This window comes from Geotrypetes seraphini, chromosome 2 (genome assembly GCF_902459505.1).
Source record: "Geotrypetes seraphini chromosome 2, aGeoSer1.1, whole genome shotgun sequence".
Classification (NCBI taxonomy): domain Eukaryota; kingdom Metazoa; phylum Chordata; class Amphibia; order Gymnophiona; family Dermophiidae; genus Geotrypetes; species Geotrypetes seraphini.
Genome location: NC_047085.1, coordinates 71541796 through 71564281, shown reverse-complemented (window position 1 = coordinate 71564281; position 22486 = coordinate 71541796). Strand labels below are relative to the sequence as shown.

General features: G+C 43.6%; 1 protein-coding gene across 2 annotated transcripts in view; it reads left to right on the top strand.

Moving 5' to 3' along the window:
* The window catches only part of CPQ (carboxypeptidase Q), a 366663-nt gene that overhangs the window by 133982 nt on the left and 210195 nt on the right, over window positions 1-22486 (top strand). For both annotated transcript variants that reach the window (XM_033934451.1, XM_033934454.1), the window contains one exon: window positions 10843-11050. In XM_033934451.1, the coding sequence (XP_033790342.1) occupies window positions 10843-11050 (208 nt within the window). The remainder of the gene's footprint in view (window positions 1-10842; window positions 11051-22486) is intronic.

Here is a 22486-nt window from a genome sequence, read left to right as displayed (position 1 = left end):
TTTTGTTTGCTCTACTAAAGCTCCATGGACTCAGCCTGATGCTCTACGTTTGGGAAGCACTCCCAGTCCATGTGAGGCAAACAATCCTCACTCTCAGCTGGCTGCAGTTCCTCCATGCAGATGTCCCCTGCTCCTTCTGAAACATCTCAGCTCTAGTGTTCTCACCCAGCTCCTCCTTCTCTGTCTGAGCTCTGCAGCTGGAAAAGGGCTTTCTCAATCTATACACCTCCCCCTTCATTAACTCAGATGCAGGTTTGCTAAGCTGGTTGATTCCTGGCCAGAGCACATTTCTTAAAGGGCCAGACTTAAAAGGAAAAGCACATAAATATTTCTCCTTTCTGGGCTGGGTTGTCCTGGCTCTTATTCTGGGCACAGGGCTAGGACTAACATTGGCTTGTTCTGGATCAAAGTCCATTATCTCAGGGTCTAGGAAGCACAGCGCAGGGCTCCCTGCCACAGTAGATTTAGTACATTATGGGCTAGATTCACAAAGCAAACTGATCATGTACCGATTGGATTGCGACCCCTTAGCGACCAAATTCCCCTCCGGCCCGATTCACTTACCTCTCCTTATGGCTGCAGAAGCCACTTATAGGGCAGTTCAAAAGGGTTTTTTTTTTTTTTTAGGGGAGTGCACATGTATAACCAGCAATGCAGTGATTACAGGGGCTTATGGGCATGGGTCCTTCTCTACATGGGTCCCTAACCCACCCCCAAGATGGCTTAAGACGCCTCTGTACTAGGCTTTCCTATGCCAGGTGATGATGTTCTGGAGGCACATTTTTCAAGTTGTGATTAATATTTTTATGGGGGTGAGGGGGTTGGTGATCACTGGGGTAGTGTGTGTGGGTCTGTATTATGTGTTTGCAGTGTCTATCTGTTCTTTTTAGGTGGGCTTATGTGACTTAGACCATGTTTTAAATGGTCTAAGTCACAACGTCCAAATTCCGTCGATCCTGTGCAGTATAATTAAGTCTACCACCCAAATCCCACCCTCGACTCTCCTCCTAAAACGCCCTGTTTAACTATGGTCGCTCAGCAGCACTATGAAGGCCTGGGTCGTTTAGAAATACAGTGGTACCTCGGTTTACGAGTGCACCGGTTTGCGAGTGTTTTGCAAGACGAGCAAAACATTTGCAAAATCGGTGCCTCGGAAACCGAGCATGGCTTGATTTACGAGCAACCCCCCCCCCGCAATCCGGCACCCCCCCTGCGATCCGGCACCCCCCCGCCACGATCTGACCCCCCCGCCACGATTGGGCACCCCCCCGCCACTATCCGACCCCCCCCGCCACGATTGGGCACCCCCCCGCCACGATCCGACCCCCCGACACAATTGGGCACCCCCCCGCCGCTTCTTACCCTCATCTGGGCACTCTTGAAAATCGGCCTTGTCCTCTGCTGGGTCTTGAGCATCTAAGCATGCTCAAGGCCTGCGAGTTCACGTTATGAACATGAACTCGCAGGCCTTGAGCATGCTCAGATGCTCAAGGCCCAGCAGAGGAGGAAGCCGATTTTCAAGAGTGCCCAGATGAGGGTAAGAAGCGGCGGGGGGGGGGTGCCCAATTGTGTCGGGGGGATGTCGGATCGTGTCGGGAGGGTGCCCAATTGTGTCGGGGGGGTCGGATCGTGGCGGGGGGGTGCCCAATCGTGGCGGGGGGGGTCAGATCGTGGTGGGGGGTGCCGGTTCGAGGCAGGGGGGGTGCCGGATCGCAGGGGGGGTGCCTGATCGCGGGGGAGCCTTCGAGGGGAGCAATGCCGGTTCTCGGGGGGGGGGGGCGGAACGCATCAAAGCGAGTTTCCATTATTTCCTATGGGGAAACTCGCTTTGATAAACGAGCATTTTGGATTACGAGCATGCTCCTGGAACGGATTATGTTCATAATCCAAGGTGCCACTGTACGTCCAAAGCCCGCTTTTATTATCGGCACTTGGATGTATTTTGACAATGTTTGTCCAAGTGTCGACTTAGTCCGGTTTTTGGACATTTTTCTCTTTCGATTATGAGCCCCATAGGATATATATGTATTATCATATATATAAGGGGCTCAAGTCAGATCCATTGGCTGGAACTATGTACTAGATGCAGTTAAATAAAAATTAAATAAAAAAGAGAAGAAAAGCGTAATAGAAAATAAAATAAAGTCTTTGAAGATGAAGTTAACCTCTGCCTAATGGAGAGACAGTGGTCAAGATCGGAGGCCATCAAATACTGCCATTTGAGACAGCTATGCAAGTCCACCGAGGCAGGAGGAGTCCAAACAGTTGAAGACAGCAGTCCGAGGAGAAAAGCCAGACCAATTACCTTATCAATCTATGTATGAAAGGACAGACGGACATCAATCCTAGGTTTCTAATAACAGACTTAACTGTTAACTTTAGGACCATCTTCTTGATTTGTTAACTCCATCAGTACCTCCGCACATATAGTTATCATCATAACCTCAGTTTTTGCCATATTTAGCAACCACTTATTACTTGCCATCCATGGATTGACCTGACAGCGTATTTGCTCATTTGTCCTGCACCACTGGCCCCTTTCTCAATGGGAAAAAATCATCCGCACACATTCGATTGCTAACCTGTAAGTTATCAAAAACAGCACCTAATGGTGCCATATACAGATTAAATAATAACACAGATAGTGCTGATCCTTGTGATATACCCATACAAATTGGGTAATGACTTGCGATCTTTCTATTTGCTTTTGGATTGTCCAGTCAAAAACCAGCGAAACCATGCGCAAACTACTTATCCTATTGCTGTCATTGCATAGTATAGTAAAACTTGTATAATAGTACAATAGTATAATAATAATTACTTGTGTACCCCTTCTAGATCCTACTCATGTGTATGACCATTTTCACTCCATGTGCTATCCCATTTAAACACTATTTTATAGAATAGCAAAGTTGTAATATTTGGCATTTACATGTGTATGTTCATTCATGCATATTCTTGGTGACTAATTTTTGGTGCCTCTTTAGAGAATGATCCCCTTGATGCAGAAATTAGTGTGCATTAATTGCTAGTATGTGCTGTCACGTTAACATCTAACACAGCTACAAGGTAAAAGAGTTCGTCTGCAAACCAGCCCTTAAATGTCCCTTATCTCCCTGGAGTTTTTATTATTTTTAAGTTCCAAGCCATAGCGTGAATATTATGAGTTTGGAGAAAGTGGTTTGAAAAGAACTGCTGTACGAACTGTGTTCATTCTGATATTTCTGTTGCTGGTATATTGACCGTGCACAATCGCTGTTTTTAATACCGGGATGATAAGCTAATTGCCTTACTTCTCTAATTGTATAGCAGCTAATGAGCCAATGAACCATGCTAAATTGCTTGCAGACATTTTTCTGCACATCTGGAAATATCACTTTACTTCAATTTTTAATAAACTTCATATTAAAAACATGAAAGTTTCTTAAATCAAATATGTGCTTAAGTCTACCACAGCACCGTGATATTTAACTAGGAAGAGTATCTAATATTACTGTTTAACAAAGCATTTTAAAGACATTTAATCTTAGCATACTGCCTCCATCTATTCTCAACAGTTCTGTAAGCTTTTATCTTCTTTTTATTAAATACTTAATCAGTTTGGATTTAAGATTATCTACGGTAAATTATCAACATTAATCTGTCCATTTTAATTGTAATGCCCAGATGTAAGAGAGATTTAATAAATGCAGTGTTGGCTTGCTTCATGTTTTTAAGTATGAGAAAATGACTTTAAATTTATTGTTAATGAATACAGTTATTTAATTGAAAGTTAAAAAAAAGACTGCTCTGATTTATACCCAACAAACTTACGCAGTTTTATTCAGATTTATTTTTGTTTACTTCTATAATATTGTGCTCAATTAAGAGTATAACTTTGGATCTAATTCTGAATTCATGTTCACCAATTACAGCATTAAACACAGTCGAAAATCATTGCTGCCATATTAGACTTTTCATCCCAACAAGGACTAAGGGCTGGACTCTACAAATGGTGCCGCAATCTTGCAACAGCGCCTTTTGTAGAATCATGGCTACCTCAAAACTAGGCGCTGGAAATGTAGGCCAGGGTTTTGAAGGCCTATATTTCCAGGGCCTTTGTTTGACGTGAATCGTCTCTATGGAGGTGCCTCAGAATGCCTAAGGTTGTTTCTGGCATTAACCACGCCTAAATCGACCTTAGGTGTTCTAAGGCACCTCCATAGACGCAATGAAAGTCCCTTTTTTGTAGTTGCTTCTAGATGCCTACATTTTAAAACATTTTTTAAAATTAAGTTAGATGCAGATAGGGTGCCTACTGGCAACTAACTTAAGGTGCCATTTATAGAGTATTCCCCTAAGTGTCCTTTTTATACTATAATACTTTAAAAAAAAATTCTAATAGAAAAAAATGTACAATAAGGAAATGAACTATGGCCCAGATTCACTAAACTTACTGATCGTCTCAAAACCGGTTTGACTAGTTTTGTGATCGTTCGTGTTCCCCGACACGATTCACAAAACTGCTGTCCGATGTGCTTCTCCGAGCACTCACCCAATCTCTGATACGAGCATGCTAATGAGGGAAAATACCATGCAAAAGAAGGCAGCGATCGATTCACAAAGCAGAAGAAGAAATCCTGATTGGGTTTGCCGATCTGAAAAAGAGCAACTCCTTAGGACCAGTCGCTCACTATCCATGGCCAACTCTTCTTCCCTGAAACCTCCCCGAACATCATGGCAGGAGGGATGCCTACTCCCTCCTGCCACCAGATGCTCCCCCTCACACACACGAATATGACAGGAGGGATGCCCACTCCCACCTGCCATCACCCTCCCCCCCCCCCGTGCGAACTGATATGGCAGGAGGGATGCCCTCTCCCTTCTGCCATCAGCCCCCCTGAACTTTTAAATATGGCAGGAGGGATGCCAACTCCCTCCTGCTGTTGCCACCCCCTCTATCACCGTCACCATCACCCTCCCCCTCCCCATACCTTTAAGTCAAGAGCAGGAGAGGTGCTCAGTCCCTCCTGCTCCTCTACCAGCTGCCATCAGCAATGAGGGCCTTAGGCCCTGATTCTCAGATCCTTGGACTCCTCCCTTGGGAGGGGCCTGAGGCATCTAATCCAATCAGTGACTTCCTTAGGGAGGAGCCTAAGGAAGTTCCTGATTGGGTCAGGCTCCTCAGTTACTTACCATAACATGTGTTATCCAGGGATAGCAGGTAGATATTCTCGCATCTCTCCCACCTCTCCAGGTTGGCTTCTTAGCTTGTTTACAGAACTGAGGAACTGCGAGCTGGAAGCAGGAAGCACTTGTGCATGTGCAGTGTGGGCAGTCTTGAAGCTTCTTAAGAAGTTTAAAGTGACAGTACACTTTTAACACTGTCTGCACTGGGCTTTGTGGATGACGTTACCCACATGTGAGAATATTTGCCTGCTTTCCCCGGATAACACCTGTTACAGTAAGTAACTGTTCATTTTAAAGCATAAGACAAAATCTTCAGTGAAGATTCTGAATCATTGTACTTTGGGAGGGAGGGGAAACTGCCAGCTTTTGAAATTTTAAGATTCAATTGAGTGGGTGGGCAGGGAAGGTGAGAAATGTTTTCATTCATAGCAGGAAATCAAAAAGAACCCACTAACAGGGGAAAAGACATAGAAACCTAAAGCTAATCCCCCCTGCCCCAACAAAATCAAGGGTGAGGGGAGAGACAGTTCAACCAACAATGCACTAGAGAATAATAAATAATTGTGATAAAGGAAAGCCCTCAGTCACACAGCTTGCACAGGGGAATAAACCCTTGAGCTGTAACCCACTGAAGGGTATTAACTGTGAACCATCCCTGGTCTGACCTTATGTGAGTTAAATATAATGAAACCAGTGCACAAACCAACGTGCTAAAGGTGAAAAATCAATAAGAAGAACTGTTAGCAAGTTGTAAAAACAACCACATTCTTCATTTCAGGAACAATCTTGTATAGCATATTCTCGCACCAAGAATTTGGCAGATTATATAGTTCATTCCAAATTTGCTTCTGACCCCGGAACCCGGATCAATAAAGGTAAACATATGAGCTGTAGTACCAATTGTGATATATGCAAGACTACCATCGAATGTGAAGAATGGGTCCATCCTTGCACTCATAAAGTATACTTTCTCAAATCCATTACTCATTGCAGATTTACATGGGTTATCTATGTTATAACCTGCCCAAGCCAATTGTTATATGTAGGGCGTACTCAAAGATCTATTAGAACTCACCTCATAGAACACAGGAGTAGGATCAACACACAGACTATGAGTTCACCTATAGTCCCTCACTGCGTGCAGTTTAAACATTCCTTCTCTGATTTACATTGGCACATCATCGAGCAAGTCCCTGAGGATTTTGATGGTGATAAAATGACTTTTTTTACAAAAGAGAGAACAATACTGGATTTTTGAGTTGCAATCGTTACATCCGTTGGGGCTTAATGAATACATAGAATGGCACTGTGCTATTTAACCTTTTCAAAAAAATTTTCAATCATTTATGACCTGTTTCATCATTTTATTTTTGAATTTTGATCTTAATGTTAACTTTACATTTTGGAGCACGTTTGAGATATTTTGAATTTCCCGGGTTAAATGTCATGTGACAGATGAACGTCGGACGTACAACCTCACTGCAGTTAAATTCCAGGAGGCGTTTCCATTCGGGTTTAGCGCCATCTTCAACTTTGCGATTCTATCTGGGGCCGGTGTTTAAATCTGTTTTAACTTTTCTTGGTCATAGCCTGGCCGGTTCCTGAGGAAGGGGATTTTTATCCTCGAAACGGAGCACCGTTGGACGAGCTTCATCTTGCTGGCTATTGTGCTACACTGGAGAAGTTAAGTACTTCCTGCGTTTGATTTTGGTTTTTCACCTGTGCCTGCTTGGCTGATTTTGGTCGCTCACTTTCCTCGGATGAGGGGCAGAGACAGTTTTTACAACTTGCTAACAGTTATTCTTATTAATTTTTAACCTTTAGCACGTTGGTTTGTGCACTGGTTTCATTATATTTAACTCACATAAGGTTAGCCCAGGGATGTTTCACAGTTAATACCCTTCAGTGGGTTACACTTGTGACAGCGGGAGCTCAAGGGTTTATTCCCCTGTGCAAGCTGTGTGACTGAGGGCTTTCCTTTATCACAATTATTTATTATTCTCTAGTGCATTGTTGGTTAACTGTCTTTCCCCCTCACCCTTGATTTTGTTGGGACAGGGGGGATTAGCTTTAGGTTTCATTCATAGCAGGGCACAGGTTATGTGAATATCTATCACATAGAAACGTAGAAACATAGAACATGACGGCAGAAAAGGGCCATGGCCCATCTAGTCTGCCCACACTAATGGCCCACCTCCTAACTACCTCCATGAAGAGATCCCACATGCCAATCCCATCTTTTCTTAAAATCTGGCACGCTGCTGGCCTCAATTACCTGTTGTGGAAGATTATTCCAGCGATCAACCACCCTTTCGGTGAAGAAATATTTTCTGGTGTCGCCATGAAATTTCCCACCTCTGATTTTCAACGGATGACCTCTTGTTGCCGTGGGTCCTTTAAGGAAAAAGAGATCCTCTTCCACCTCGATACGGCCTGTGACATATTTGAACGTCTCAATCATGTCTCCCCTTTCTCTGCATTCCTCGAGTGAGTACAGCTGCAACTTAACTAGTCGTTCCTCATATGGGAGATCCTTGAGTCCTAAGACCATCCTGGTGGCCATTCGCTGAACCGACTCAATTCTCCGCACATTTTTTGATAATATGGCCTCCAGAATTGTACACAGTATTCCAGATGGGGTCTCACCATGGATCTGTACAACGGCATTATGACCTCGGGCTTACTTCTGATGAAACTTCTACGGATACAACCCTAAGCCCAAGGTCATAATGCCATTGTACAGATCCATAGTGAGACCCCATCTGGAATACTGTGTACAATTCTGGAGGCCGCATTATCAAAAAGATGTGCAGAGAGTTGAGTCGGTTCAGCAAATGGCCACCAGGATGGTCTCAGGACTCAAGGATCTCCCGTATGAGGAACGACTGGGTAAGTTGCAGCTGTACTCACCACCCTTTGTTTAAGGTATTTGCTACCCTTCATCTAATGGCACTTCTACATTTACTTCAGTGTTTGCCGAATCCAGGGGCAGCGGAATGCTATCTTGTTTAGGAGGGCCAAGGCACTCTGCCCTAGCCTTGGCAAAATCGTGCAGCAGCTTCAATATTAATTGATCGGGCAGCTGCCACGCAGCATCAAGAAGAAGGACTGCCCCCGGAAGTCTTCATTCTTCTTCCGGGGGCAGGCCTGCTCCTTGAAGTTGCGTGGCTGCGGCTGCCCAATCAATTTAAGTTACACCCTGGAAGTTGGGAGGGCACCAGTTTTTGGGGAGACCATGGGCCCTGTGGCCTCCCCTGTTCCAACGTCTATGGCCAAAGCAGCATTTATTCATGCAGGGAAATTCCTAATAAATGGCCGCAATCTGGACTCTTTCGATATGTTGTTACTATCTAATGTTTGTTTTTTATGCTGTTATGTTTTTTAATGTGTGTGTGCATCTGGTAGAACCATAGAAATAATAAATAGTAGTAGTTCTTCTCTATCTTGCCTTGGAAGAATGCGTGTTATCAATTTTTAATGAATGAAATAAACTTTACTCCTTATGAAACATATCCTAATCTCTTTTCCCAGAATATCTGCATCATATCCTCCTCTTCTTTCTTTTTCTTGACTAGTCTTTAAGCCCGTTACATTAACGGGTGCTAGAATAGATGTGTCTGTCTGTCTGTGTTTCTTTATCTCTCTCTCCTTGGCCGCTGTCTGTATACTTCTGTCTCCCCCTCCCCCCCGAGCAAAGCTGTCTGCCCCCAGCACCCACCTCCCCCCCAAATGTCTCTCCATGGCCCTCTTCTGTCTTCCCCCAGAGCAAAGCTGTCTGTCCCCAGCACACCTCCCCAAAGCAGCCCCCTTTCCCTATCTCTCCATGGCCCCTTCTGTCTCCCCCCAGCACACCCCTCCCCCAAAGCAGCCCCCTTTCACTCTCCCTGTCTCTCCATGGCCCCTTCTGTCTTTCCCCCCAGAGCAAAGCTGTTTGCCCCAAGCACACCCCTCCCCCCAAAGCAGCCCCCTTTCCCTCTCCCGCTGACTCTCTCTCTGGCCCCTTTTCTCTGTCTGTCTTTCTGTCCCTCTCCCTGCCCCTGTGTCTTTCTTTCTTTCTGTCTCCCTCCCTCCGCTGTCTCTGTCTGTCATTTTTCCCCATTTCCCTATGCAGCAGAAACAGCATTTCCCTCCTATCCCCCCCTTTCCTGTGCAGAAGCAGTAGCAGCATTTTCCCCCACCGCCCTTTCCCTTCTCTTATCTTCTCTTCCCTGCTCCGTTCGGCCCCTCCCCCTTCTTTTACTGCCGTTGTACTGCCGTTGTCCTGCTGGATCTGGCCTGCTCCTGACCCTCCCACCGCCGACAAACCTCGGGGCTCCAGCCGCGTAGGCAGCACTTTAAACACGCTGCGTCGAGGCCTTCTACTGCCGATTTCCTCTGCTGCGTCTGTCTCCGATGATGTCATCAGAGACGCGGCAGAGGAAATCGGCAGAGAAGGGCGCGAAGCAGCGTGTTTATAATGCTGCCTACGCCGCTGGAGCCCCGAGGTTTGTGGAGGGTCAACGGCTGGAGCAGGGCTGCTGTCCACCATTGCTGCCACTGGTGCTGCCTAGTCCGCTGGAGCCGGGAGGTATATAGAGAGCACAGTTGCGGCATGCGCATCTAGCCCCTGCAAGCGCCATGAGGTGTCAATTACAATGTTGCCACCTCACGGCGCAGTGAGAGGCAGCGGCGAGTGAGGGCAGGCGGTGATGCGCCGAGGACAGGGAGAGAGAACAGTTGCGCGCCTTCAGCCCCCGCATGCGCCGTGAGGTTAGAATGTTGCCACAGAAACACACCTCAGGGCGCCAGGACTCACAAATTTTCAAGAGCGCATGCGCGCTCTAGCGTTTTATTATTATTGATATAAAGGTCATTGTGCCACACATTTTATACCAATTTTGTATGCCTTCTCTATACTATCTCTAATCATTCTATATTATTTTGGAGATGCAGATTCCAGAATTGAACACTATACTCTAGATGAGGCTTAGAAAGAGTATTGGCTTTTTTTTTTTTTTTTGTAATACCCCTTGCAGTACAAGGGGGTGCTGAAAAATTCTTAGCCCAATCAACCAGCTTCCTAAATTCTGAGCTTTATTTTGCCACTGTAGCTGAAAAGGAAATGAACTATGGCCCAGATTCACTAAACTTACTGATCGTCTCAAAACCGGTTTGACTAGTTTTGTGATTGTTCCCCGACACGATTTCGTGTTCCCCGACACAATTCACAAAACTGCTGTCCGATGTGCTTCTTCAAGCACTCACCCAATCTCTGCTAATGAGGGAAAATGCCATGCAAAAGAAGGCAGAAATCGATTCACAAAGCAGAAGAAGAAATCCTGATTGGGTTTGCCGATCTGGAAAAGAGCAACTCCTTAGGACCAGTCGCTCACTATCCATGTCTTATTTCGTAAAGTGTCAATTGGCGGAAAGAAAATTCTATGGTTGGGCTAAGAACTTTTTAGCACCCCCTCTAGTCTTCCAGCCTCACAGTAAAGACTTTGAAAATATTAAACCGTAATAACTGATGGCTTTTCTATAAGTAATGCTTAATATTTGACCTGGATGATTGAGACATTTCATGCTGTATTTCTTTCTTCATAAGAACATAAGAATAGCCATACTGGGTCAGACCAATGGTCATCTAGCACAGTATGTTTCCGCAGTGGCCAATCTAGGTCTTTTTTTTTTCAGCCCTCATACAGGCTGGCAAGATTACCAGACTGATGTACCCAAGATTCCTACAGCTTGTATTGCAGTTGAAGATGCAGAAATGATGGCTCGAATGGCTTCCCGTGGCACCAAAATTGTTATTACTCTTAAGATGGGGGCCAAGACCTATCCAGATGCAAATTCATTTAACACTGTAGCAGAAATTGTTGGCAACAAATATCCAGAGCAGGTATGTTGTCTTTTCATTCCTGTAGTTTAGAGAATATTTTGGTTTTTTTTTAATTTTTATTCTTTTACATTTTCATCAAGCATAACAATCTTGACAAAGGATCAAAATTATACAAAAAGAAAAAATTAACATATAAATACACCTAAGTGTATATTAGAAATACAGAGAATATTTTGTTTATGTACTGTGCATTCCAACTGAATCATGTTGAGAGGGGCGTTAAGTTTCCAGTTACGGACCAAAGGTTGCACTGAAAACCTCCGATTTGAGCTATTGGTGCTCATAGTACTTCATATCTGCAGTTCCGAGGTCTTCTGCAGGTTCAAAGCAGCCTATACTGTATTGTCTGATTGCTCTGAATTCTGAATCTTTACAACTTTAAAAAAAAGAGTACCATATTTTTTGCTTCCTAAGACACACTTTTTTTTCCAGAACAAAGGCTGGAAGGCAGTAAGTGGGAGGGGGCACGAACTTGGGACATGGGAGGGAGGAAATAGAAAGGGACAATTGTTGGGCCTGAGTAAAGAAAGGATGGAAGGAAGAAAGAAAGGAGACTTATGAAATCACCAGATAACAAAGGTAGGAAAACTGATTTTATTTTCAATTTAGTGATCAAAATGTGTCAGTTTTGATCATTTATATCTGCTGTGTGTATATGAAAAATGAAATGAACAGTCTGGCAGGGAAGGAGAGACAGAGTGCAGAGCCTGGCAGGGAGTGTGGGGTTGGGTGCAGAGCCTGGCAAGGAGTGAGGGGGCTGGGTACAGAATAAAATACTTTTTTCTACCATTTTATTTTTAAATTCACATTGATTCTTTGATACTGCTGTCTATTCACTTTGATACTTGGGTCTCTCTTCTGGGTCTCTTGGTATCCAGCATCCCACCTTTCCTGCATCCTTATCTATACTGTACTGTCCAGTATCTCCCCTCTGTGGTCCTGTTCCTATCCTTCCCTCCCTCCACATTCAGCATCTGCTCTCTCAGTTTCCTTATTCTCTCCTATATTAAAGATCTCTCTTCTATGTCCCTATCTTGGCCTGTTCTGTATTTCTACTCTGTCTGTATCCACATCCCTTCCACTATAATCAACAATGCTTCCCATGTGTCCAACATTGCCACTGTGTGTCCTTGTCCCCACCTCCTCTGTCACCATTTCCTGCTTCCACAGGGATGGGACGTGTCACAGAGAGGGCCAAAGCCTCAAGACAAACTGCTTTAGTTGTTGCAGTGCTGCTATCCAGCTGTGATCAAGTCAGGTTAAAAGGATAACCAGGAAGGAGGAAGAGGGACAGATTATATAACCTGGGGGGAAGGGGAGGTAAAAGAAGAGATGCTGGAATTGGGTGGAAGGAAAGAGGTTCTGAACTCAGGGAGAGAGAGAGAGATACAGGAGGTACTGCTCTGCTGGAATTGGGAATGTGTGTGTGGGAAGTGGGACAGACAGGAAAAGGTGCCTATCCTAGGAGATGAGAATGGAGAGAGATACTGTAGATGCTGGTCCAGCAGGAAGGAGTGGAAGAGAAGGAAAGAGAGAGAGACTGATTGGACTGGAGGAGGAAAGGCATTGGACCCAACAGGGAGGGAGGGAAAGACACTGGATCCAGGATGGGGATATATTGGACTAGGAGTGGGGAGTAAGACAGAAGGAGAGATGCTGGAACCGAGAGAGTGTGAAAAAAGTTGCTGGACTCAGAGAGATAGATGCAGGCACCTGGAGTATTCCCGATGGAGACAATCCATTGTCTGGAGTAAGAATCGGGGGGTTATGGCTAGGGAAGCTTAGCCTCCCCAAGCCTCTTATACCAAAGTACTATGCTAGTGAACTGCTTGCTTCCTAAACACAAGATAAGGATTTCAGTACTAGAGGGAAGAACGCCAATAAAAAAAATAATAATAATACCCACAACTAAGATCTCTGGAAATGACCAATAGGGTCAGAGGTTGTACCTTGGGCTGAGGCAAGACTCCAGACAAGTCTCGAGGAGATTAGAGGGAATGGGTCATATAAAGCATTTGAGCTACATGAACAAATATCATGAGCTCTAGCAGGAAGTTGCTATTTGCTTTGGCTTACATACTGCAAATGAGATACAAAACAAAATGTAAATATGCACACACAACTGCAGGGGCAGAACAGAAAATTTTGCTCTCTTCCTGAGTGCTACAAAGTGCAGATTTTTTTTGTTCGTTCAATTCTCCTAGACTTTGTCCCTCTAATAACCTCCTACATGGGCTTAACTTCACTTTCAGTCAGACATATGCAATCCACATTACCTGGAGCTCCCAAAATCACAAAATAAGCTGGGTTATCCAAAGGCCTTAGGTTTGCTTACATAGAAACATGATGACAGATAAAGGCCAAATGGCCCATTCAGTCTGTCCATGACCATTATTAGTAACCATTATTAGTAACCATTATTTCTTCCTCTCTCTAAGGGATCCCACCTGCCAATCCCATGCCTTCTGTCTCCACCACTTCTTCCGGGAGACTGTTCAAACATTTACCATCCTTTCTGTAAAAAAGTATTTACTTAGATTACTCCTGAGCTGAGCCTATCACCTCTTAACTTCATCTTATGCCCTCTCATTCCAGACCACTTCCCCTTTATCTGGGGTTACCAGATGTCCGGATTTCCCCGGACATGTCCTCCTTTTTGAGGACATGTCAAGGGGTCCGGATGGCTTTTCAAAACTCGACACATTGTCCAGGTTTTGAAAAGCTTCCTCAAAATTGTGTCGGGCAGGAGGACATATGCGTAACCAGGGCCGGATTAAAGGATAGGCCCAGTAGGCACATGCTTAGGGCCCAAAAATATCAGGGGGGCACAGGGCTGGCGTTAGGGGGGAAGCAAACAGGGCAGGGGGGCCCCGACTGCCTGAAGGTCAGCTTCTCCCTCCTACTCCCTCTCTTCTCTCTCTCCCGCAACGCAAGGAAACTTAACTCAAGTTGCGGGGCTCTAACCGTGCGTGGCAGCTTCCCTTCTTTGAAACAGAAAGTTACGTCCTGTTTCGGAGGTGAAGGGAAGGCAGCGCACGCAATATTAGACCCCCCCCCTGTTCACTCTAACACTGCACATGACGCCTTCCCTTCAATTCCGAAACAGGATGTAACTTTCTGTTTTGAAGAAAGGATGCTGCCACGCGCAGTTAGAGCCCTGCAACTTGAGTTAAGTTTCCTTGCGTTGCAGGAGAGAGAGCAGAGAGGGAGTAGGAAGGAGAAGCTGACCTTCAGGCAGTCGGGGCCCCCCTAACGCCGGCCCTGGGCCACCCTGAACCCAGGGAGACTCAACACTGCTCGCCAGCTTCCTTTCTCCTCCGAAATGGGAAGTTACATCATTCCTGTTTCAGAGGAGAAGGCAAGTCTGCACGCGCAGTTTAGAGCCCCGAAGCTGTGAGAGGGCAGCGAGGGAAGCTGATCTTACCAGGCAGGCATTCGGGGGGAGGGAGGAATGCTGATGCACCAAATGGTGGGGGGATGGGGTGAGAAATGCTGATGCAGTTGGAGGGATGCTGATGCACCCAATGGGGGGGAGAGGGAGAGAGGAATGCTTATGCACCCAATGGGGGCAGGGTTAGGAGAAAAAAGCTGATGCACCCAATAGGGGTGGGGAGTGGGGGGTTGAAATGCTGATGCACCCAATTGGGGATAGCGAAGGAAGGAGGGAGAAGGAAGACCTGGAAAAGGAGAGGACAAGAAAGATAGATGCCAAGACCATGGATGGTAGGGGAAGGAAAGGAGATACCAGACCATGGAGGGAGAAGGAAGGGAAGGAAACAGATGCCATACCAGAGGCAAGGAAGGAGGGGGGAGAGAAAGGAAAGAGAGAAAATGCCAGATAATGGAGGGGGAGGGAGAGATAGAAGGGAAGGAGAGAAGAAAGATGTGAGGGCATGAGGGTAGGGAAGGGAAACTAAAGAGACAGATGCCAGACCATCAAACTTTTTTGATTATCTAATTTATTATACTGTTTACTGACAGCACGTTTGCACTAGCACCTGCACTTTGTGATATGGAGGTTGGATTTGAACTCTAATCTGTTTGGGATGTTGGTTTTTTTATTTTTTCCTTTCTGGATGGCCCACAATCATCTTGCTTGCTTTATTCCTCGTGGACATTGTTCCAGGAAGACGTCGAATTCTCAAGCTAAGTGATTTATGAACTTTTGAACACAGTTATATTTATATATCGTATGATTTTTTGTGTGGCCTTTTCCAGCTTGGTTTGATAGTGTTTGTTATATGTTATATGTTGTTATACCTTGTCTGGTTTGTTTGGTTTGTTTGTAGTGTTTGTATGGTGTTCTGTGTATGCTATTCTATGAAAATTTTGTGACATCTTTACAAATTTTAAATTAATAAATATGTACAATATTTCTAACTTTGTAATTTGAGTACATTGCTCTGATATTATAGTATTTTTCTGTGGTATATACCCTTCAGGGATTTATTTTTCTTATCTTTGAGATTCTCTAGGCTCTGCCACGAATCAATTTCGACAATGTGCGGGTGAGCGGGGTGTCAGTCGGGTTGACGTAGCCGTTGTAGGCAAGCGGGCGCAGGGCATGTCTCTCAAAAGATATCTTAATCGTAGTACTGCTGATCTTTGGCTCTCTTGACTAATGAGTTTGCCTACCACTGGCCTAGTCCCACCATACCTTTCTTAGGCTCCTTTCCAATGACAATTTATGTTGTATCCATTAGAAGTGTGATGGGCATCTTAGTATTTCTTGCGTGCTAATAACACATGAAAAATTAGCATCCTTGATAAATTCCCTCCTTAGTGAGATGTCAGCAGTTAATGTATTAAAAGAGAAATTCAGCAGTAGTGCTCCCTGTGTACCAACATTGTCGAGCGTTGAGGTTGGTTTGGATAGTCTATGTTAAAATGTAGGTGTCTGACATAGATGCCGCCAAATTAGGTGAGTGAAAGTTGGCCTAAAGGAGTGACACCTATGTCTAGGATGCCTAGTGATGCCTAAGTCTGCTTAGACATCACTAGGCGTGATTCTATAAATGGCATCATTTTTTTGATTGACAACCACACCTAGGCACCACTCAATATCATTTATAGAATCTAGTGCTAAGGGTGTACACATCTAGAAATGATCATTTTTGAAAAAACAAGATAGACGTGCGGTTTAAAAAAATTGTAATTTCTTCAATCCAATTTTTGAACCCATATCCCAAAACATCCAAACTCAGACTTAGACATAATTGATTCCTTACATATGTATTTACTTCCGCATTACTTAATTTGTCTCCCTTTCCTATTGTATTTTCCTTTTATATATTCTTTTGTAATAAATTGTAGTTCTTCCCTTTTCTCCCAATGTTTTCATGTCATAAGTATGTTTGTTTTGTTGGTCTATGTTTAATTATTTAATATGTTCGTCTCCTATCTATTTTAAATTACTATGTACAACGCTTTGTACTTCTGAAGAAGCGTTTAATCAAAATTCAAATAAACTATGAAAATGCCCTTTCACATCTTTTTTTGAAATATGACAACCAGAATTGCACACAGTATTTTTGGTACAGCCACACCATAGAGCAATACAAAGGCATTATAACATTCTCATCTTTGTTTTCCATTCCTTTCCTGATAATGCCTAACATTCTGTTTGCCTTCTAAGCCGCTGCCGCACACTGAGCTGAGGGTTTCAAAGTTTCCTCAGTGATGACACATAGATCCTTTTCCTGGACAGCGACTCCTAACATGTAACTCTGCATCACATAGCTATACTTTGGGTTCCTCTTTACAACTTGCTCACATTAAATGTCATAGTTTCATAGTTTATTTAAAATCTGATTACACACCTATCAAAATTCTAGGCGGAAGTACAATAGTAATTTAAAAAAGGGGTACAACAGTTTAAAAACACAAATATCTTCAAACTAAGGACAAACCATACAGAGTATACATGGAAAGTGGAGGGAGGAACTACAATAAAGTTATGAAAGGAAACATATAAGGAACAAACACAAGGAATAGGAAAACACATGTTATGCTGCTGAATTTCTGTTAAAAGAAAGAAAAGAGACTGGACAAGACGAGTAGCTAATATGTCAAGAGTACCTGACGTCCCTAGATATCTTTAGACAGAAAGAAGTATCTAGACTAGAGTTCAAAGGCATCTTTGAATAAATAACATTTTAAGGCGCCTTTGAATTTCTCTAAATTGGTTTCGGATCTAATGTGTAAAGGTAAAGAATTCCAGATTGTGGGAACTGTTACAGAAAATATTGTTGTACGGCGAGTGCCGATTATTTTCAACGAGAGTACAAAAATAAGATGTTGGTTTGAGGATCTAAGTGTCCTAGATGGTTCATGAGGGATAATCAATTTATCTATAAATGCTGGTTCGTTCGTTTTATGTATTTTAAATATTATCAGGGCAAGTTTATATGTTATTCTATGGGAGATGGGGAGCCAGTGTGCCTTTATCAACAATGGAGTAATGTGGTCATATTTTTTAGATCCTGTAATAACCTTAATAGCGACATTTTGAATAAGTCATCTGCCATTTTGATGCCCAGTCACCCAGTCTCACAAGGTCCGCTTGCAATTTTTCACAATCCTCTTGCGATTTTATTCAGTATAGCTATTCTTATGTTCCAACAACTTTGTGTCATCAGCAAAATTTATTATCTCACTAGTTATTCACATCTCTAGATAAGAACATAAGAATGGCCATACTAGGACTGACCGAAGGTCCATCAAGGTCCCAAGTACCATTGATAAATATGTTAAAGAGCAGCAGTACCAGCACAGATCCCTGGGGAACCCCATTATTTATATAATATATCTTTCTTGAGATAAGGAGACCAGAATTGAACGCAACACCCTATCCAGCACGACCAATCCCAATCCAACATCCAACACTCTCTATACCCTTAATACTCTTCTATTTACCAAACGTTATCTAAAAACCCTTAATTTACCCTATTCCTATCTTCTAAAGGGTGGTCGATCATTGGAATGAACTCCCACGGCAGGTGATTGAGGCCAACAGTGTGGCAGATTTCAAAAATAAATGGGATATTCATTTGGGATCTCTAATGAGGTAAGGGCAGGGGGTGGTGAGCAAAATCAAGGAAAAGGGTCACTAGAGTGGGCAGACTTGATGGGCTTTGGCCCTTTTCTGCCGTCATTTTTCTATGTTTCTATGTTTCTAATGTAATATATTTGCTGCTTGCTTTACTCACATTTTTTGAAGTTTTGTTATTTGGCGTGCTAGATTTTTTTTGAGGTGGTTCCTACGAGGGCTATTATAGTGTTTCTCACTGCTGAGTGAACTGATTCATTTTGGACCTTGCTTAATGGTTGTTTATAAGTGGAGTTTTTTGCCATATGAAGATGAACTGAGGCTTTTTCTCCACTTTTTTTCCTTTTCTCTTGTTGTTTGTATGTTAAGTGAATGAGCGGGTCTTTGTATGAGTGCAGTGGGTAGACCTGGTAGCGTCTAGGTAGGTCCCTCCTATGGTTTCCAATAGGGCATAATTCATTAGTTTTAGGAGTTTTGTATGTCCTTCCTGAGATTTTTTTGGTTATTTAAGGTGCTCCCAGGAACAATACCTGATGCATTTCGCCAAACAAGGCTGGTCAGTGCTAACAGAAAACCATGTCTTTCATACACACAGGACACAGAACAACCCTCACCCAATGTGGAATAAGTAATCGCAAACTGACCTTTTTTTTTTTTTTTACAAAAGCACGGAAGAGGTTTTTAGCACTGGCTGGCGGCTGAATGTTCTATACTGTTCTGACGATCATAGGAATTCTATGACCATCGGAGAAGTGCAGAGCGGTTCATAGTCAAATGTGCGCAAGACAAATGCGCGAAGACATCTGAGCGCAAGATAAGTGAGCGCGAAGACATCTGAGCGCAAAACAATAGCACACAGGACTTTATATCATAAGATAATAGCGTGCAAGACAAGAGGCTAGGTAACCATAGTGATTAAAAATGCACTTGCAAAACATAGCCACGTATGACAATGACGTACCTTACATCCTTACGTCAACGTCTTGCGCGTGATTGTGTTAGCAAGACAATAGCGCACAGGATCTTATAGTGTAAGGTAAATGGGCATAGGTCCATATTGTGTTTTCAGTATTGTGGTCGACCCTAGTGCCTTCTTCCTATACCCGCAGTGTCTATTCCTCTGATCCAAGCTAACCTGATTCATCCCTCCTCTCATAGTCTTTATCTTTTGCTGTGAGGTTTTCACCTTTTTTTTTTCTGCTAATCCAACCAGGCCACCTACTAGAAGTGTGTAACATTCAGTAAGTTCCGCTATTTACATTATTCTAAGTTTACCACCTGTAATCATTTATTTGTGTTTTTCTTGCAGGATATTTTTGTTGTACGAGTTCACAAAATGTGTTCAAGCTAATTGCTAATTACATTTGCATGATAATCGCTACATGACAGAATACATTTTTCAAAGTGTTTATGAAGTTCATTTTCTCATTGTATTTCTGAGGTTAAAATAAATGACCATGGCAATTCAAAATATGGACTCAGTAGTTGAATAATAATTTATTTATTTCTGGTTAACTGTGTCATTTAACAAAGTATAATGGTATACAGGGAAATACACTACAAGTGAACATACAGAATGGACAAAACAGGTCCCCCAGGACAAAGTTAAATCCAATGTAAGTATTAATGAACACAATTAAACATGACGTAAACAGTGAATCATAACATTTCAATGTTATCATATGACCACCACATAATAGTTTACAAATTCAATTATAGGTGCTGGTGACCTTATCAGGGCAGGGAGATTCCTTCATCATTTTAGCACCAATGTAATATGCTCAGTGGCACTTATGCTTTTATTTATTGTTAGAAATACAAGTAGAAAGCTAGGTCATGAAAGGAAAGATGATCACGTAAACTGGTAGGGGTGGTGACAGACTAATATGACTGTCACTATGTTCTGCAATGGAAAAAAGCATTCCAAACAGTTTGAATGGAAAAGACAATTACATCTAATAAAATATAGGAATAGGCTGCCGATGAGGCAAGAGGGCGAAAGCCCAATTTTACAGAAAGAGAAGTATTCCATTTAACAGAGTACTTCTTGTTAAATGAGAAAGTATCGTTCCCCATCAAGGGCAAGCACAGGAACATCATGCAAATGGATAGGGAGTGGAGGAAACTCCAGTGCCTGTTCGACACCAGTGCCTTGATCCCTCGCTCAATAAGTACCTATTACATACATACGCGGTTTATATATTACCTATATTTGTTTGAATGGAAAAGACAGTTACGTCATAAAAAATATAGGAATGGGGAACACATACCACGCTCCACTGAGAGGTCTTTGAACCACTTCATTATGGGGGATGAAGGAGTGCATTTGGGGAGAGGGATTTTATACCAATCATAGGTTCACTGAAAAAAAGATTCTTACCATGCTATTACCTCATGAGACTTTTTTTCTGTTTTATTAATGGTAGGTAGTTTATCATTTTTTACAAAATACAACAATCACATTGTTTGGTCATGAAAAGAAAGATGATAACATAATACCTCTCTACATTCCATCTAATTTATACTTAACTGGGTAGGTTGAATTAGTGTTCTGATCTATTAAAAAGCTCTGTAAACAAGATAAGCCTTCTAACTTGTAGCTTTACAAATTCTACCTAGTTCTGTCCACGGGAGCTGTGTTGCTGTCTCTGGGCATGACACAGCCATGTAAACTTAACACTTATGTTTTGATCGGAATGATGAAATAGATGTAACCACGGCAATAGTTCAAGTATCATGAAGAAGTAGTGGTACCATAATAGGCCAAAGCAAATGGGAATAATGGGATCCACTTGGGCTATACAGTTATGGCAGATAAGGACTACAGGGTGCATTTATCCTGTACACAGTTGTGGCTCCCTTTCAAAAAACTGTACAGTGGTGCCTCACACAACGAACTTAATCCGTTCCAGGAGCAAGTTTGTTGTGTGAAACGCGTTTTCCCATAAGAATACATGTAAAACAAAATAATTCGTTCTCTAGCCCTACATTTCCCTCCCTCCACCTCACCTTATATGCAGAGTTTGCCAGCTTTCTTTTTCACCCAGCCGCACGCTTTCAAAAAGCTGTGCACGCGCAGCTGCTGAAGTTGATCAATGTTCTCTTCTCCTGCAACTTCCGGTTTCCGGTTGCGTCAGAGGAGAAGATTGAACAACAGAGCATGCGCGCATGTGCTGCTCTTTGAAAGTGTGTGGCTGGCCGAAAAAGAAAGCCGGAAAACTCGGCATCTAAGGTAAGGTGGAGGGAGATGATGGAACACTGCATTCAGACAGGAGGGTGCTGCTGTTCCCGGCTTCGGCGAGAGTAGTTCCGCCCCCCCCCCCCCCGGGCCCCTCGGGCGACTTCGTTGTGTGAAACGAAGTTCGTTATAGGGAGCAAGACAAAAAGTTCGTTATGCGCAGCGTTCGCTGTACGAGGCGTCCGTTATGCGAGGCACCACTGTATATTAAAATGTGATTTTAAAGGTATCATAGACATTTTCCTGATAATCAAAGGAGAGCTGGCATGTAGAGTCCAGACGTGGGACCGGAGACGGTGGGACGCAGGTCTGTCATGCTGCTGGAGGAGAGATGGCTACAGGTAGTAGTGGCGGCTTGAGTCCTGCTGCGACACACGAGGCTGTATGGGGAAGAAAGCACAGTTGTGAGGGCTAGGAAGCACGACTCGGACCGGAAGAGAGGCGGAAGGAGAGGCAAAGCAAGAGAGGCACTCACAGGAGGATTGGAGCCCTGATGCGGGACCGGAGACGGTGGGACGCAGGTTTTTCCTTACGTGAACGTCTTGTGTGTGATTCTGTTAACATTTCTTGCACATGCGTGCATTGTAGTTCGCTGCACGCAATTGTCCTGAGCTAAGTTGACTTGCGCTGTTGTCGTTGCATGTGCATATGTGTTGTAGTTGGCTGCGCGCAATTGTCCTGAGCTAAGTTGACTTGCGCTGTTGTCGTTGTATGTGCATATGTGTTGTAGTTGGCTGCGCGCAATTGTCCTGAGCTAAGTTGACTTGCGCTGTTGTCGTTGCATGTGCATATGTGTTGTAGTTGGCTGCGCGCAATTGTCCTGAGCTAAGTTGACTTGCGCTGTTGTCGTTGCATGTGCATATGTGTTGTAGTTGGCTGCGCGCAATTGTCCTGAGCTAAGTTGACTTGCGCTGTTGTCGTTGCATGTGCATATGTGTTGTAGTTGGCTGCGCGCAATTGTCCTGAGCTAAGTTGACTTGCGCTGTTGTCATTGTATGTGCATATGTGTTGTAGTTGGCTGCGCGCAATTGTCCTGAGCTAAGTTGTCTTGCGCTCAGTTGTCGTTGCATGTGCATATGTGTTGTAGTTCGCTGCGCGCAATTGTCCTGAGCTAAGTTGTCTTGCGCTCAGTTGTCGTTGCATGTGCATA